The 16,496-nt window shown below is 37.2% G+C and overlaps 2 protein-coding genes across 3 annotated transcripts in view; both read left to right on the plus strand.

Annotated features, from left to right (window-relative positions):
• LOC121248525 (ABC transporter D family member 1) overlaps window positions 1-3,194 on the plus strand; it is a 30,731-nt gene extending 27,537 nt beyond the window's left edge. For both annotated transcript variants that reach the window (XM_041147010.1, XM_041147009.1), the window contains exons 23-26: window positions 1,664-1,827; window positions 1,914-1,966; window positions 2,056-2,134; window positions 2,693-3,194. In XM_041147010.1, coding sequence (XP_041002944.1) covers window positions 1,664-1,827; window positions 1,914-1,966; window positions 2,056-2,134; window positions 2,693-2,779 — 383 coding nt within the window. In that variant the 3' untranslated portion in view covers window positions 2,780-3,194. The remainder of the gene's footprint in view (window positions 1-1,663; window positions 1,828-1,913; window positions 1,967-2,055; window positions 2,135-2,692) is intronic.
• Window positions 3,195-11,492: 8,298 nt separating this feature from the next.
• LOC121249291 lies at window positions 11,493-12,110 on the plus strand. The gene has a single exon (XM_041147999.1). The coding sequence runs from the start codon at window positions 11,493-11,495 to the stop codon at window positions 12,108-12,110; it is 618 nt and encodes a 205-aa protein (XP_041003933.1).
• The last annotated feature ends 4,386 nt before the right edge of the window (window positions 12,111-16,496 follow it).

A 16,496-nucleotide genomic window follows, 5' to 3' on the forward strand; every position in this document is an offset into this window, starting at 1 on the left:
TCGTACGATCGTGGTAAAGTGCCCTTTACTTCAGTGGCACATTCGATCTTTTGAAGCGATGTCAGATTCTCAGCCCCCAGGGTCTCATTGATTTGGCCATCCCAAAGCATGAATGTGTCTGGAAAACCCTGCCCAGACTTGCCCCATGAAAATATATCTCAAGTTCTTGGCATAAACATATCAGCAAGAGTGCTTAGTTTGAAGACGTCTAGATGAAATTGAATGTTTGATTGGATCCTGCTGCTCGACTTTGCTGTGGTTTCCCAATCAAATTCATCAGGCTCCATCTTTAGCATTTTATGGGTGACTGTAGGGGTGGGCAAGACTACTGCCGGTTCCGACTCCTGCCGATGCTCGCTCCGATTCCAACTCCAGCAGAGTTGGAAAAATTGGAGTCCGGAATCGGAGTCGGAGTTGCTCCGAAAATTTATGTTGGAGTCGGAGTCGATGTTTGCTCTGACCTCCGAACTCCGATTCCGACTGAAAAAACGAAAAACAAAAACTCTGCTGCGATTTTTATTGCTTTTCCGAACAAAGAAGAGGAGTCAATATTATTTTTAGTGTATTTTTTGGGTCTGTCTCAGTATGTCTGTCTCTGTCTGTCAGCCAGTCAGTTTGTCTTCTGTCTCTCTGTTTGCTTTTTATGTTTACGTTTGGGTTCTATTTTCAATTCACTGTCGTTTATTTTTTAGAGTTGTTTCTATTTTTCTTTCATGGGGTGGTGTAGAGAGTCGTAGACTTGTAGATTTTTTAGTTCTTAAATCAGTCAGTTTTTTGCTTTTTTTTTTTTTCTTAATTTTTGTTCTAGTGCCCCATGAGGAGTGATGTTAGCTTTTTATGAGTTTTCACTTTTCAGATCACTGTCAGCATTTTTTTTTTTTTTTTAATTTTCCCCTTTTTTATTACTTTTGGTCTAAGGGCGGTGAATGTTAGTTTCGAGATCCAATCCTGACCGCTCATTCCTTTATATCGACAGCTCATTTGAATATAGTGGTAACAGTGCACATATATATAATTAGTTTTTAGTCTCTCTTTATCCAAGCTCCTCCTCATTCTTCAACACCGAGCCTCTACTCTCTTCCCAGTCCCATTTCCTCTTACGTTTCTGTGGAGCATCTTATGAAGGAAGAAATGCACTGGCGGAGCACATGTATACCATTCACCGGAATATACAGGATCCATATCATCACAGTGGCTTTTGCAGCATCGACTATGCCATCATTTGACGACGGCTGCCAACGGAGCCCTCTCTCTCTCTCTCTCTCTTCCCCTCCCTCCCCCCCCCCCCCCCCCCTCTCATGTGGCACCGATGCTCCGACTCCGGCAACTCCAATCGGAGTTTGACTCCAATAAAATTCAGAGTCAGAGTTCAAAGTTGGGCTTTCCGACTCCGTCAGAGTCGGAGCCCAGCCCTAGGTAACTGCTTCATGGTGGCATGCTGGGTGATTTTAACGATGCTCAAGTCTGTTCTTTCTGCATCAAGAAATTCAAAGAAGTTGCTATCAGCGAACTTTTATCCCATATACGTGTGAACCAGACATGACTTACACACACAAATGCACGCACGCACGCATATATGTATGTATTCTTCTAGTTAAGCAGTGGTGTCATTAGTCTATTTCTTGCCATTATTAGGTTGAGGATTGTTATTGTGAAAATTCAGGTCAAAACATTCCTGACGCCAAGAACATACTGGATTCGCGTTTGAAAACTATTTTGGAGAATGTTCGATTAAATTATCTTTTGGAAAGAGACGAAGGTGGTTGGGATGGTAACTTGAAGTGGGAGGACATTCTTTCTCTTGGAGAACAGCAGAGATTAGGCATGGTGAGTCAGATATTTACAAGTCACTTTTTTAAATGAGTACTGCCAAGAATTTTTATTATTTGACATGATATATTCTTTTATACCAGGCACGCCTTTTCTTTCACAAGCCCAAGTTTGGCATCCTTGATGAATGTACCAAGTATGTTACGGAACACACTTCTTCTTAAAAGAAATGTTTGCCAGTTATCTGATATCTTGGTTTTATGTTTATCTTTTCTGAAATTGCAGCGCAACAAGTGTTGATGTTGAAGAACACCTTTATAGGCTTGCAAAGAATTTGGGTATCACAGTTGTTACATCCTCGCAAGTAAGTTTTCCAACACTGTTAGAGATGCACTTGGGAGTTGGGACACTGTTGTACTTCGAGATGCACCCTATTGAATCTATTGATTAGTTGGCCCCTTCCATTTTTTTTCATGTATATATGTTACGTTCATAAGTTGTGTATATTTTGTGTTAGTTTTAGTAAATATATATATATTATTGAATAGAATATCAAAAAATTAAAAAACAAGTAGTCATGCATTTTTTTCTGACCATGCTGACACCAGTCAATTTACGTGTGTTGAGCAAAGATCTAATTGACAAGTGGATCTAGTTTGGCTATTGGAGAAATGATTTGTAAAAGTCTCAAATAGACAAGTCATGTGAAGACCTTTGTAAAAAAAAAAAACTATTCTTTTTTAGTAGGATCCACTTTTTTATAAGGGGTTTGCACGGGATTTATCTATTTGAGACTTGTACTAGCATTATGCATATGTTCGTGTTCCTTTGTTCCCTTTCATCATGCCACCTTAAGCATATCTTCGCGTTCCCCCTCTAATTCTCATTATGCTGATGTCACTATCATATATATATGCTGCAGCGTCCAGCCCTAATACCTTTCCATTCCACGGAATTACGGCTAATTGATGGTGAGGGAAACTGGGAACTTCGATTAATCAAGAATTGAGCGCGACTCTGCTAGTATCTGCAATCCAACTTCCTTTTATGTGCCGTGTAAGATATTATTAATTCTTACGCGTTTGTGGTGGGACAAGCCAAAAGTAGATATTCATCTTTCGTTTCTGCCTAGCTTCTGGCAAATACCCGCCACCATTTATTGTGCTTCATACTTATTGAGGGGCCAAAGCATCCACAGATCAATCCAAGCTCAGAAACTATTGAATAGCGGATATAATAATAAGATTGAATAGTAGTCGCGTATCCTAGCTTCTGTAGCATAACGTTGTCCTTTCTGTACAGTTTTTCTTCTCTTCTTTTTTGTTTTTTCAACCTTTGCCCTTTCAGCTAGCTATTCAATCAGTCATATGTTGTAATGATTCGATATATATATATAAATATATATATATATAGATTATTGATCACCCCCCATTAATAAAATTGCAGAAGAAATAGCCATTAGCATATGGCATTTTGTGCATGCGTTGTTTCCTTCCTGCAACTTCCAATGTCCCCCATATTACTTGTGGTCGTCTGTTTATGAACGTTGGGTTAATGAAGTCGTCCTCGTGTTCCCCTCCCCCCCCCCCCCCCCCCCCCCCCCCCCCCCAAAAAAAAAAAAAAAAAATCTATGTAGCCTTGTCATAATTATGGATTGCTGATTACTCTTATCATGTGTTTTAGCTCACATCAACCCATTATTTACGGCTTAGCGAGGCAGACAACTTGTTTTTAATTTTTATTGTACTAAAGTCGGCCATTAATGAAATAGGCGTCGTATAGTGCTACCACCACTTGGCTGTGAATCGTGGTCAAAATTACTTTTAAATGACTCACACTTTAATACATTATATTAAATAAAGGAACTGTCCCTTTTAAATATAAAATGTTTATCTTTTCATAACTTTATTTGAATATGCTAGGCTAATAATGCGTGGTGAAACTGGATTGATAGAGAAAAACTTACAACTTTGAAGCTTTAGGGCCCCTCACAACATAATTACAAGGACGAGGTCTTGTTGCTTATGTACACTTCCATCTTAACCAGAAAGTACTTTGAGATTGGTATTATATTGTTCTAAATCTAATTACTCACATGTTACTATATAGTATATAATTATATTTATATAATTAGTATATAATCTCTGGTAATGGAGTTGTTTTAATATGCTTCACTGATAATGGAGGGTGAAATTGGTGTGTGTCAGAGAGAGAGTTAGAAGCTGGAAACTGTAGGGTCCATGGACAACGTCACAAGGACGAGCTCCTCTTGCTTATATATGCTTCCATCTTAACCAGAAAAGTATTGGGGAGACGTCTAATTACTGATCACATGTTCACATATATATTATTAGGTTATAATCTGTGGAAAGGTCCAACAGGTAATAAAAACGGTATCCCTGAGAAATTTGCAAATGGACAATGGGACGATATTATGCGCAATTGCTTTTAAGAAAGAGTGTAATTTATTATTAAAAAATTAATTAATTTTTTATATAAGTCTCATATTTATTCATATTTTTTTAAAAAATTGTGCAAAGTTTTCGAAAATGTCATTTCTAATACAATATTATTACTAGCCGAATAAAGATAAGCATCGCTGCAGCAGGCACTATAACCATGACTTTCTTATCCACTTTTGGATCACTGTCTCTCTCGGGCTATAACACGTTTCGGCTGAAAAAAGAAAATAACAAAAAAGTAGTACGGGAGAATCGGAGATAATTGTTATCTTAGTTTTCTACTTGGACACGTTTGGATTTTGAGATGAGATGAAATTATATTAAATGAGTTGAATAATATTATTAACATATTATTTTTTAATATTATTATTATTTTGAGATTTAAAAAATTAAATTTTTTATTTTATTTTATATAAAAATTTAAAAAAATTATAACAATAAAATGAGATTGTCTCAATCTAATTACTCACAAGTTCCTATATAGAAGGTTATAATCATGGAAAGGTGGACCAATAGGCGGTAAAAGTGGTATCAACGCATTAGCGGGATAAACAGAGATAAGTATGAGGCACCATAACTATGACTTTCTTATCAACTTTTGGATCACAATCTCCAATTTAATTTATTATTTTCTTAACTAGTGTGGATCTCTCTCTCTAGTGGACGTTAACACGTTTTAATTTGGAAGTAAAAAACTAATAAAAGACGGAGAAATCAGATCCCACTTTCTAGTTATAAACTCGTTAATATTACAAAAGCAGAACCAAAAGTGACATGATGATCTTCTGATGATCTTGCTAAGCTTGTTTGGGTTTTGAGCTCAAGTCTACGTCCTTTAAGATGCGAAATCTCCTCAATTTATCGTTTCCACTTGTAGTAAAACTTAAGACTGATTTTCTTCTCAACTTGAGGTGTTGATGAAAGGGTGATATTAAGGAGACTTCGTTTCCCTAATTAACCTCGCACATGAAACCCAACGACCCAGAGCCCTGCTCGACAAAATTTGTCCAAACGCGTAGTACTGGTGAAGTATTTTACTAAATGCATGGGCATTTCATACTAGTACATCACATGTACAAAGAAAATCTAAAGAAAAGATCAATACTCGTTGGACTTTTGTGGGTTTGGATCATGATGATCAGGTTTTCTATTGAAATTAAATACAAAGAGTGCTCAGCAAAAGCAAAACAATGTATATATTGTTGGGAATAACTATATATCGAAGACTAACTTGAAGTATAGCAGCGGAAATAAGCTAACTAAAATACTGACAATCACACACAGAAAACAACAACATTTAAGTGGTTCAGCTCAAAGTGAGCCTACGTCCACTGGTGGGGTCGGTATCAGAGCTTTCACTATAAATAAAGAGGGAGTACAGGAGAATAATACAAAACTTCTCTCTCTAAGAAGTTATCTCACTTTGCTCTCAACTCTCTCTTAAATCACTCTTCTAAAACTCAACTAATGAAAAATCAAAAAATAAGAGGCGCCGTTTGCTATTTATAGAAAACAATGCAAATTCACTTCTGAGAACATTGGCTCGAGCAAACTCTTGAGCGGGTGTCGAGCGAATGAAGATATTTGCCATTTTGCTCGAGCTGAATGTCAAGCGATGTCGAGGGAACTCTCGGACTTGCATTTCGCTCGAGCTGAATGTTGAGCGATGTCGAGCGAACTTTCAAACTTGTATTTCGCTCGAGCTGAAGAACCTCCGCTCGAGCGAACATACAGTAGAGACACTATTTCAACTGGATTCAAGCCACCTCTTAACAAATCTCCACCTTGGCTTGAACTCTACCAACCTCATCACAAAAAACCTCTGACTACAGAACCGACCCCCTACAAATCCCCTAAGGGAATCACAAACTCCGAACAACAATCAGGTCCAAACAGAGTTTGAACTTGTACACTGCAACTGGCTTTGTCATCATATCTGCTAGATTCTCAGTAGTAACAATCTTCAGAATCTATATAACACCCTCTGTAACAATCTCTTTGAGAAAATGATACCTTACATTAATGTGCTTCGTTCTCTCATGATACATTTGATTTTTGGTCAAATGTATTGCACTCTGACTGTCACAGAATACTGAGATCCTATCTTGCTGTAATCCCAAGTCATTGATCAAACCTTTCAACCAAATGGCCTCCTTAACAGCCTCTGCTGCTGCCATGTACTCTGCCTCTAAAGTTGATAAAGCAACAGTGGATTGCAGTGTTGCTTTCCAACTGATAGCAGACCCACACAAAGTGAAAACATAACCTGTCAATGATCTTCTTTTATCTAAGTCCCCAGCATAATCAGAATCAACAAAACCAATAACTCTGGAACTGAAATCAACATCTCTATCAAATATTAAGCCAAAGTCCAAAGTTCATCTCAAATACCTGAGTATCCATTTCACAGTCTGCCAATGAGTCTTACCTGGATTAGCCATATACCTGCTAACAACGCTCACTGCCTGTGAAATGACTGGATGAGTGCAAACCATTGCATACATTATACTGCCAACTGAACGGGAATAAGGAACACTAGCCATGAACCGTTCCTCCTCGTCTGTCTGAGGTGATAGGGAAGCTGAAAGTTTAAAGTGTGTTGCAAGTGCTGTACTTACTGGTTTGGAATCAAACATTCCAAATCTCTGAAGAACTTTCTCAATGTACTTTCCCTAGGACAAGTACAACTTTCCAGCTTTCCTATCTCTGTGGATCTCCATCCCCAAAATCTTCTTTGCAGCACCTAATAAGTCTTTCATTTCAAACTCATTTCTAAGTTGAGTTTTTAACAAACCAATGTCAGATATGCCTTTAGCAGTAATAGGCATATCATCCATATATAGTAGCAAATAAATGAAAGACTTATCAGATAACTCCTTATGATAAACACAACTATCATAGTTACTTCTTAAATAACCATGATCAATCATAAAGGAATCAAAACGTTTATACTATTGGAGACTGCTTCAAACCATATAATGATTTATTCAATCTGCACACATGATCTTCTTTACATTCAACAATGAACCCCTTTGGCTGATGCATGTAAATGGTCTCGTCAAGCTCACCATGTAGGAATGCTGTTTTAACATCAAGTTGCTGTAGTTCTAGGTCATACAATGCTACTATAGCAAGTAGCACTCTAATCGAACTGTGTTTCACAACTGGAGAGAAAACTTCATTGAAGTCGATGCCTTCTCTCTAACTAAAACCCTTAGCAACTAAGCGTGCCTTGTATCTTGCATCTGTATCACCTTGGATTCTCTCTTTTCTTTTGAAGACCCATTTGCAGCCAACAGTTTTCATCTTCTTTGGCAACATAATCAAATCCCATGTTTGGTTTTTGTGAAGAGACTCAATCTCTTCAATCATAGTTGCGCACCACTGTGCAGATTCTTCACTCTTGACAGCTTCTGAATAACTGGAAGACTCCTGACCAACAATATTCTCTGCCGTAGTAAAAGCATACATCACCATATCTGCATGAGCATATCTCCGAGGTGGTCTAATCTGCCTCATTTGTCTACCAGTAGCTATATTGTAGTCTTGCTTACCTTGTGCGCCACCATTTGAATCAGAGTCATGCTCATCTGCTATAGCATGATCTTGGGCGCCACTGGGCAACCCTTGTGGCGCTTCCACCTGAAACTCCACCTTCTTGCCAATATCCTGTTCTTTACCTGTAGACACAGTAATCAACATCCCTGCTGATTATAAACCTAGGTGATTTAGGATCAGTACACCACAACCTAAATCCCTTCACCCCATTTGCATATCCAATGAATATGCCTTTCTTTGCCCTTGGCTTAAGTTTTCCATCATTAACATGAAAATATGCAGGACAACAAAAAATTTTCAAATTTGAATAATCAGCAGGAATATCCGACCATACCTCATTTGGAGTCTTCAAACCAATAGCAGTGGCTGGAGAACGATTGACCAAGAAGCAGGCTGTGTTGATTGCTTCAGCCCAGAAATCCTTAGACAAGAGTGCCTGAAATGTGTCGGACGTTAGACAATGTCCTGACAATCCCATCAAACATCTTTATCCTGACTGAACCAATCCCAACAATTTTACAAGCCATATCATTCCTTAACAGAACGGAACCACCGTTGACTGGTTCATAATTAATGAACCAGTCCCTCTTGGGACACATGTGAAATGTACAAGCTGAGTCCATGACCCACTTGTCACTGAAGTGACTACTGGAGTCGCTAATTGCTAAAACAATATCTGAGTCGTTAGACTTTTCATCAGCAACTTTAATGGCATTAGAGGAACTAGTGCCTTCCTCTTTGTTTTTCAGTTTTGGACACTCATTTTTATAATGACCAAACTTATGGCAGTAATGACATTTAACATTTTTCTTGTTAAATTTTGACTGTGAATTGCCCTTGGATTTACCCCACTTTGTCTCTGAACCCCTGTCACTGGATACCCTTACTTGAGAAACCCTTAACAAACAAACCACTGGCTTGTTCATTAGTGCCCTTCACACTCAATTTATTCCTCAATTCCTTAGAATTCAAAGCAGATTTCACATCTACCAAGGAAATTGTATTTCTACCATACAACATGGAATTCACAAAATTCTCAAATGACATGGGTAATGAACACAAAACAATTAATGCTTGATCCTCTTCTTCAAGCTTAATGTCAATATTCCTCAGATCCATAATAATTTTATTAAATTCATTTAGGTGTTCAGAAATAAGAGTACCTTCCTTCATTTTGAGAGTGTATAGCCGTTGTTTCAATTATAAACGGTTGGTCAAAGATTTCTTCATATACAGATTCTCAAGTGCAGACCAAAGACCAGTTGCAGTCTCCTCATCAGCAACCTCCCTTAAAACTCCATCAGATAATGACAAAAGAATAGTACTATGTACCTTTTCTTCTTCTTCTTTTGAAGGAACCGGAGAATTATCAGACACCTTCTTTTCTAATACTTTTAACAAGCTCTGTTGTCGTAGTAAAGCCTTCATCTTGATGCGCCATAAACTGAAACTGTTCTGACCTTCAAATTTCTCTATTTCAAACTTAGCCATAGTCATCTCACCAGATCTCACACAGCTCTGATACCAGTTTGTTGGGAATAATTGTATATCGAAGACTAACTTGAAGTATAGCAGCGGAAATAAGCTAACGAAAATACTGACAATCACACACAGAAAACGCCAACATTTAAGTGGTTCAGCTCAAAGTGAGCCTACATCCACTGGTGGGGTCGGTATCAGAGCTTTCATTATAAACAAAGATGGAGTACAGGAGAATAATACAAAACTTCTCTCTCTAAGAAGTTATCTCACTTTGCTCTCAACTCTCTCTTAAATCACTCTTCTAAAACTCAACTAATGAAAAATCAAAAAATAAGAGGCGCTGTTTGCTATTTATAGAAAACAGTGCAAATTCACTTATGAGAACATTGGCTCGAGCGAACTCTCGAGTGGGTGCCGAGCGAATGAAGATATTTTTCATTTCGCTCGAGCTGAATGTCAAGCAATGTCGAGGGAACTCTTGGACTTGCATTTCGCTCGAGCTGAAGAACCTCTGCTCGAGCGAACATACACCAGAGACACTATTTCAACTAGATTCAAGCCACCTCTTAACATATATAATATATATATATATATATATATATATATATATATATATATTACACAAATCCATGAACATTGCATAGGAATTAAAATTGCATAATTTGACCAATTTAATCTTCATGATTATAGGTTCACTAATATCACAGAGTGGATAGAATATATAGTTAACCATAATAAAAGGCTTTATGCACACACATACAAGCTTCATGTTTTTGCACTTTTATTTTGCCAAATAATTAAGTGCTTGTTTGGACACTTAAAACATCTCAAAACATCTATAAATAGTAGTGAAATGATTTGAGTTAAAATGTTTTGTTTATTGAGTTTTGTGAAATGAGAGAGAGAAAAAGTTGAATAAAACTATTATAGAGTTAAAAAATTATTTAAAAATTATTTTTTAATATTGTTTTTGTTTTGAAGTTTGAAAAAGTGTATTGTTTTTTGTATTTTGTTTAAAAATTTGAAAAAATAATAATGATTAAATAATTATTAGATGAGAAAGTTGAATACATGGAATTGGAAAATGTTTTGTGTTTGAGTGATATTTAGAGAGAAAATATATGAGAATACCTAAAAATACGTACTGTATTCCCAAACCAGCCCTAATTAGTTTCATGTTTAATATACGGACAGCTCACGGCCATTAATTTAAGATCGAGTTTAATTGTATTAAGATAAGTTTTAGGCGTGATTATACACGAATTCCTAAGATTTCTTCTAAGATAAAGTATACAAAAAGCATCAATTCAAATTAACGTACGCGCGTTCTCTATTGCATGTTGACGAATTAAAAGAAAATGCAAATTAATTGTTAGAGAAGAACAAATGGATGCACGTATACGTATGAGCTGCATGTGTAGGTCATGACCAAAATGTTTTACTGGAATTTCTTTCTTTTTTTTTTCATAATATTTATAGGAATATTTGAATGTAAGGATAACTACCACGTCTGTGGCACTACATATATAATGATTTTGTATTAATATAATTTTATTTCAGATTAATTTGTTTTCCAAGTCTTTCATATTTATATCACATACCATTAATGTTTGCTGTGCTAATTGTCAGATATATATTGTATTAGCAACGTCAGGATGTCATTTCATTAAAATACTGAAAATTTTAAATTAAAAACACAAAAAATAAAAATAAAAACTTTGAAACGAGATAATTCAGATCATCTCCATATATAGGTGATGAGCTAATCATGATAATGACATGAAGGCAACTTATTATAAGGCAGGGAGGGATAAGGGCGGGGCATGCAAGCATGCAGCATGCGACTCTCAGATTCTAGTCCAACCCTTCAAGTTTCTGAAGAGGCATATTTTAATGGGATTTCTCTATTAATTTAATTTGACAATCTTTGAGTCAATCTCATAGGATCCACTTCCATCTTTTTGTATAAAATTTTAAAGCATAAAGATCAAAGTGGTACAAAAACGATCTAGCTGGCCACCTGGGTGAGATTGATATACATATTTATCCTCAAAAAAAAAAAAAAAAAAAAAAAAAGCAATATTATCACTCTCCTTCCAATGTGCAAACACTATATACATCCCCCAAAGGCCGAAGTCTCCAACCCACAACACATAAGTTAATTTCTTCACCAACGTCAAACAAACCCTCATCTCTTCAATTCACTTTCTCTGATCTCAAATGGGTGCTCCTGATCTGCAGTTTTCTTCTCTTAGCTGTAAATTAAGTATCATTCAAGCAAAAAACGTGGAATTCAAGTCCAAGGGTACCCTCTTTGTTAGATGCTATCTTTCTGCAGGAAACAACAAAAGAATTCGGCTTAACAGCCGAGAAATCTCCTGCAGGTCCTTCCTCTCTTGGAACGAGTCCTTATTGTTGGATTGCGTTGGTACCCAAGACTCCATGGGAGACCTAATGCAAGAAAACTTGGTTTTCGAGCTCCGGTGGAGGAACAAAGTGCCTGTTCTTGGGAGAATCGTTAGATCCAAACTCTTGGGGAGGGGAGAGATTCCATGGAAAGAAGTCTTCAAGTCACCAAAGATGGAAATGGAGAAGTTCTACTGGGTCACGATGATTCCCACCAGTGGAGAAGTGCTTGTTGAAGATGTCGAGCTACCTAAGCTGCAAGTGGGGATGAAAGTTCAAGTTCCTGCAATGGCCGAAAATGATAGAAGGAGAATAACCAATGGGAAGGCTAAGAAATGGGACGATTGTGGGTGTGGGTGCAAAGATGGTCGCGGTTGTAGTTGTCGAGATTACGATGTTTTTGCACTAGCGGCTGCTTTGGAGGCGTTTTAGCCTATAATTTTAGGCGCAGTGGAAGTTGGCATGCAATAACAAATGTAAAGGGATTGGTGTCGACATTTGCATGGAATTTTGTATATAGAGATATCTATAATATTACAACTCTTGAAGAAAGGAAATGGAGTTGATTGTTGTCATTTACTCTACTTTTTACAGGGCCAGGCAATTTCTTATGAGATTTGTCATCAAACAATTCCTCCTTGTTCTGATGTTCTTGGCAATATATAACAAAAGAAAAAAGACATAAGGAGTTTTCATCTCCTCTTTTTTCATATACAATTGGTGCATGTCTTGTACAGTGGCCAAGGATCATATAATTTTTCCAAAATTTTCATACTACGTACCTCGAAAGACCCGAAGAACAACGTCGTACAAATCACATATAAGCTGCATGTTGGCTGCACGTTCGAGTAAATCTAAAGAATACAGCAGATCTCGTGACAGTCAAATATACAGTACTAACTTAACCGAAGTACGAAAAGAAAATGGAAATTATACAGTAAAAATGTGTAATTAATACTTAAAAACAAGTACAAAAAATTAACATCGGCTACAAAGCATTCTATAGAGTTCTTCAAGTGAAATGAAAGAAATCAAGCCACATCAGAGCCACGTACAATTTTGGATGGCAAAACTTAAGCAGATAAGCATCCATCGAGTGTTGGCAAATAAATTATTTATTTTCTCTGCCTGAGTGCGGACGGTGGATACGGCATTAAGTGTAGCCCAATACTGCTGCGACTAAGGGTCGTTTTAGATATATATGGCCCCTTCAAGAATTTGGAGGTGGCCTTGTGTTAATTTGGTATGATCCTGACATGATCTCGTAAATTCATTTCATGCAATTCAAAGGTTAAATATTTTTCTTTTTATATATTATGCAGGAAAAGGATACCATGTAGTATACTTAGGAGTGTTACCCATTCCCCCCGAATTATGGGGGGGTGTCCCTATCCCGCCTCCGCATGGGCGGGGGACAGTTTAGGCTACCAGATTTTGGTATCTCCCTCCGTGGATGGGTGGCCCCATCCAGATGCTAGGGGAAAGAATTGGCTCCCACAGTCGTCCGTCCGTCCCATCTCGCCTAATGCCCACCCACGACAAAATACAATTGAAAAAAATTTAAAAAATCCAAAAAAGTCTAAAACAACAATAAATCTACAAAACCAATATTCCTAAAATCCACAAATCTATCATCCAATAATAAATCTAAGAAATTACAAAGTACAAACATGAGTTAAACACACGGTAAAAAAATCACGGCCACAGTAAGACCAACAAAGTGACCTCGGCGTGGCCGTGGGTCTGAACAAAAAACTCAAACACACGGCCACGCTTCAAGAAGACAACAACGAGAAGAAAAACTAGTGGAGGAGGGGTTTTGACTTAAAAACGATGTGGTTTTATACTCACAAATTTCTTATATCTCGTAGGAGGTGCCTCGATTAGCTATTGAATTTATTTCTCAAGTTGTTGCCTCAGGTTTCAGACAAATAAAAAAAAGAGAGTGTCAGAGTTGTTAGGCCTACCGATGTGTAGTTTCAAGAATTTTTATCGAAAAGTGTAAAATATATATAAATCCTTTTAAATGTTTAAAAAAAATACAAACTTATTTAAAAATATTTTAATGGAATTTCTCCATATTTTAATGGGATTTCTCTGTTATAATTTTATGCCGTACTTTCACTCCTTTGCTTGCTAACTGCAACAATGAACAAGATTGTGCCATGTGTTAGCTAATTATTAGGTAATTTCAAAACATGAATGAGATAATCCTATCATACACACGGTAGCTGTGTTAGAGCACTGGCGTTGGACTCGTTTGATGAGTCCAAAGCTTTCATTTGATGAGTCCAACGCTTAAAATTTGATGAATCTCGCTCAAAACACATGATATTGAATTCACCTTTTATGTAAATGTGAAACTTTCAGCTACAATGGAGTCCCTTTTATCGCCAAACTTGATGAACTACTATTCAACATCTATCGCGTTATTTTATTACGAAAATAATCTTTCGCACGCAAAGTTCTTTCTTCCCTCTCTATTCTGCTTTCTTCCTCTATCCCGAAATCCCAAATTCCCTTTTCGATTCCTCTCCCTTTCTTTCTTCCTCTCCTCTCCCTTTCTTTCTTCCTAAAATTTCTTTTCGATTCTGGTCTGGTCTGGTCTGGGTTCTTGCAGTTTTCGGCGCAGCCGTTGGTTCTTGGTTAGAGTTCTTTCTGAATTTTCGGCACCATCTGCATGTCTCTTGTGATTTTCGGTGTTGATTTTCCCCGAGTTCTTTGAGTCCTCTGGATTTTGGCGCCTGTTTCTAGTTTGGGTTTCATTGGTTTGGGTTTTCGGCGCCATCTTCTCAATAGTACCAGAGATGCTGAAAGGAAGGGACTCACCAAAAAATTGAATTCAGTCATGGCGGTTGCAAACGAAGAGCTGGTGGAGATATTCAAGGCGAGGACTGACAAGAGGGAGTATAGAAGGCCCGTCCTCAAGAACTCCCTTGAGGTCCTCAAGTTATTTTACTATTAGTTTCGGTGCTACTTGCTTTACTGCAAATTTGCAATGTGGCTCTGTAAGTTTTTTCCGTGGCCTTGTTCTTTAAATAAATACCCACAGATATTTTTTGTATAATTTTTTTTTTTATAAGTACCAAATCAAAATGGCAAGGACGATGACTATCAATTACTTGTTGGAAAGCATGGGTGGCCGGTGGATCGGGCCGAAGACAAACTTGGTCTTCGATTCGATGAACTCGGACATCGATTCGATGAGTCTGGAGAAGTCTCCCTGGTCCATCTGATGGGATTCTTTGGGGTTTTGGTGCGGAGCGATGAGGCGGATGTGAGGGAGGGCATTGACGCCGAAGAGGCCGAAGCTAGACTGTGACTCTTTGAATTCGAGGTCGCAGAAGAAGAGCTTGGCATGGGAAGGCGACTCGGGGTCCTGGTTGTTGGTTATGAAGGAGTTGGCAAGGAGGGCGAACTCGCTGTGGAGGGTCTTGAGATGGAGCTCTGTCTTGTCGTGGAGCTGGGTGGCGTCGAAGAAGATGACGAGCCAGTAAGGTGATATTTTTTGTATAATTGAAAGCTGTTCAACGAATGCTCGTAGCTTCTGATGTGAAATTGAAGATAATGAACTACAACATGTGCACATTGCTCTGTTTTGGGTATATGTCACTTACTATAGAAGGATTTTGTTTATATACGGATTAACTTAGCAAACATTGAAATTTTGAATTGGGTATATGTCACTTGTATATGTCTATGTTTGCTGCTCAGGTTTGCTCAGTTCTTTATTAAACCTTTGATGTCAGCTGATGCTACTATGAGGGAAATCAAAGCTATTGATTCTGGTAAGTGTTATTTTCTAAATCTTGGCTAACATTTGCAATGCGGTTCATCTTAGACCTTTATGTTTCTCTGTTTCTGTGTCTGTCTCTTTCTCTTAGAGAATCAGAAGAACTTATTGTCAGATGTTTGGAGAATGAACCAGGTATTGGTTACTGTCCTTTCTATGCATCTTTTATAAGTGCAATACGCTCAATGTACTAATCTTACTTGCTCTCATCGATCCGATTTGTTGTCTATTAAAGAATTGTTGTTTCTGTGCTTATTAGAGTGACTGAGGAAATGGTAGTAGATCCTAACTTAACTGGGGCCTTCTATCTAATCTGATGAGCTATGTAAATTCATGCTTAATATATTGGCACAATATGTTTATTGGATGAAAGAATTGTAAATGTGTTTGTTAGTTTAATAAATTCTATATATAATTATTGGATAGAAGAAGGGTTGTCAAAATGTATTTATAGGATAATTAGGTTGAGGAAAAAAATTAATTAAAAAATAATAATTAAGTATCAAATTAAATTATTAATTAATATATAGTTAGTGTAATTGTAAAATATGAAAGAAAAAATAAAAAATATTATTATTAAAAAAATAATATTATATTATTATTTTGATAAATCTAATAGTTAATCCAATATTAAGTTATGAATAAAGAAATTTTAGATATATAAAAATATATATTTTTTATCAAAATTTAAAGATAAATTTAATGAATTCAATGCTATTGCACTTAAAGCTGTATGCCAGATTGCCAGTTACTTGTGAGCATTATCCAAACGTCAGATGCACCGGTTTGGGCCATGCGAGTGATTATATGAGCCACTCGGAGTTACAAAAACCATGTCATTTTGTGCACGCTTCACGAGCACTGCCCAACTTGTCGCTGGGGAGCATATCATTTCTCGAGAACATAGATCCCAAGATAAAGATCATGATTCATTACCCAAAAACAGCAATAGTTGACAATCCTTTCTGATGCCTAGCAGGCTTCAGTGCCTAAGCAAGCATATTGTGGTTCTTCAGTCATCAACG

Source organism: Juglans microcarpa x Juglans regia, chromosome 2D, assembly GCF_004785595.1.
Source record: "Juglans microcarpa x Juglans regia isolate MS1-56 chromosome 2D, Jm3101_v1.0, whole genome shotgun sequence".
Lineage (NCBI taxonomy): Eukaryota > Viridiplantae > Streptophyta > Magnoliopsida > Fagales > Juglandaceae > Juglans > Juglans microcarpa x Juglans regia.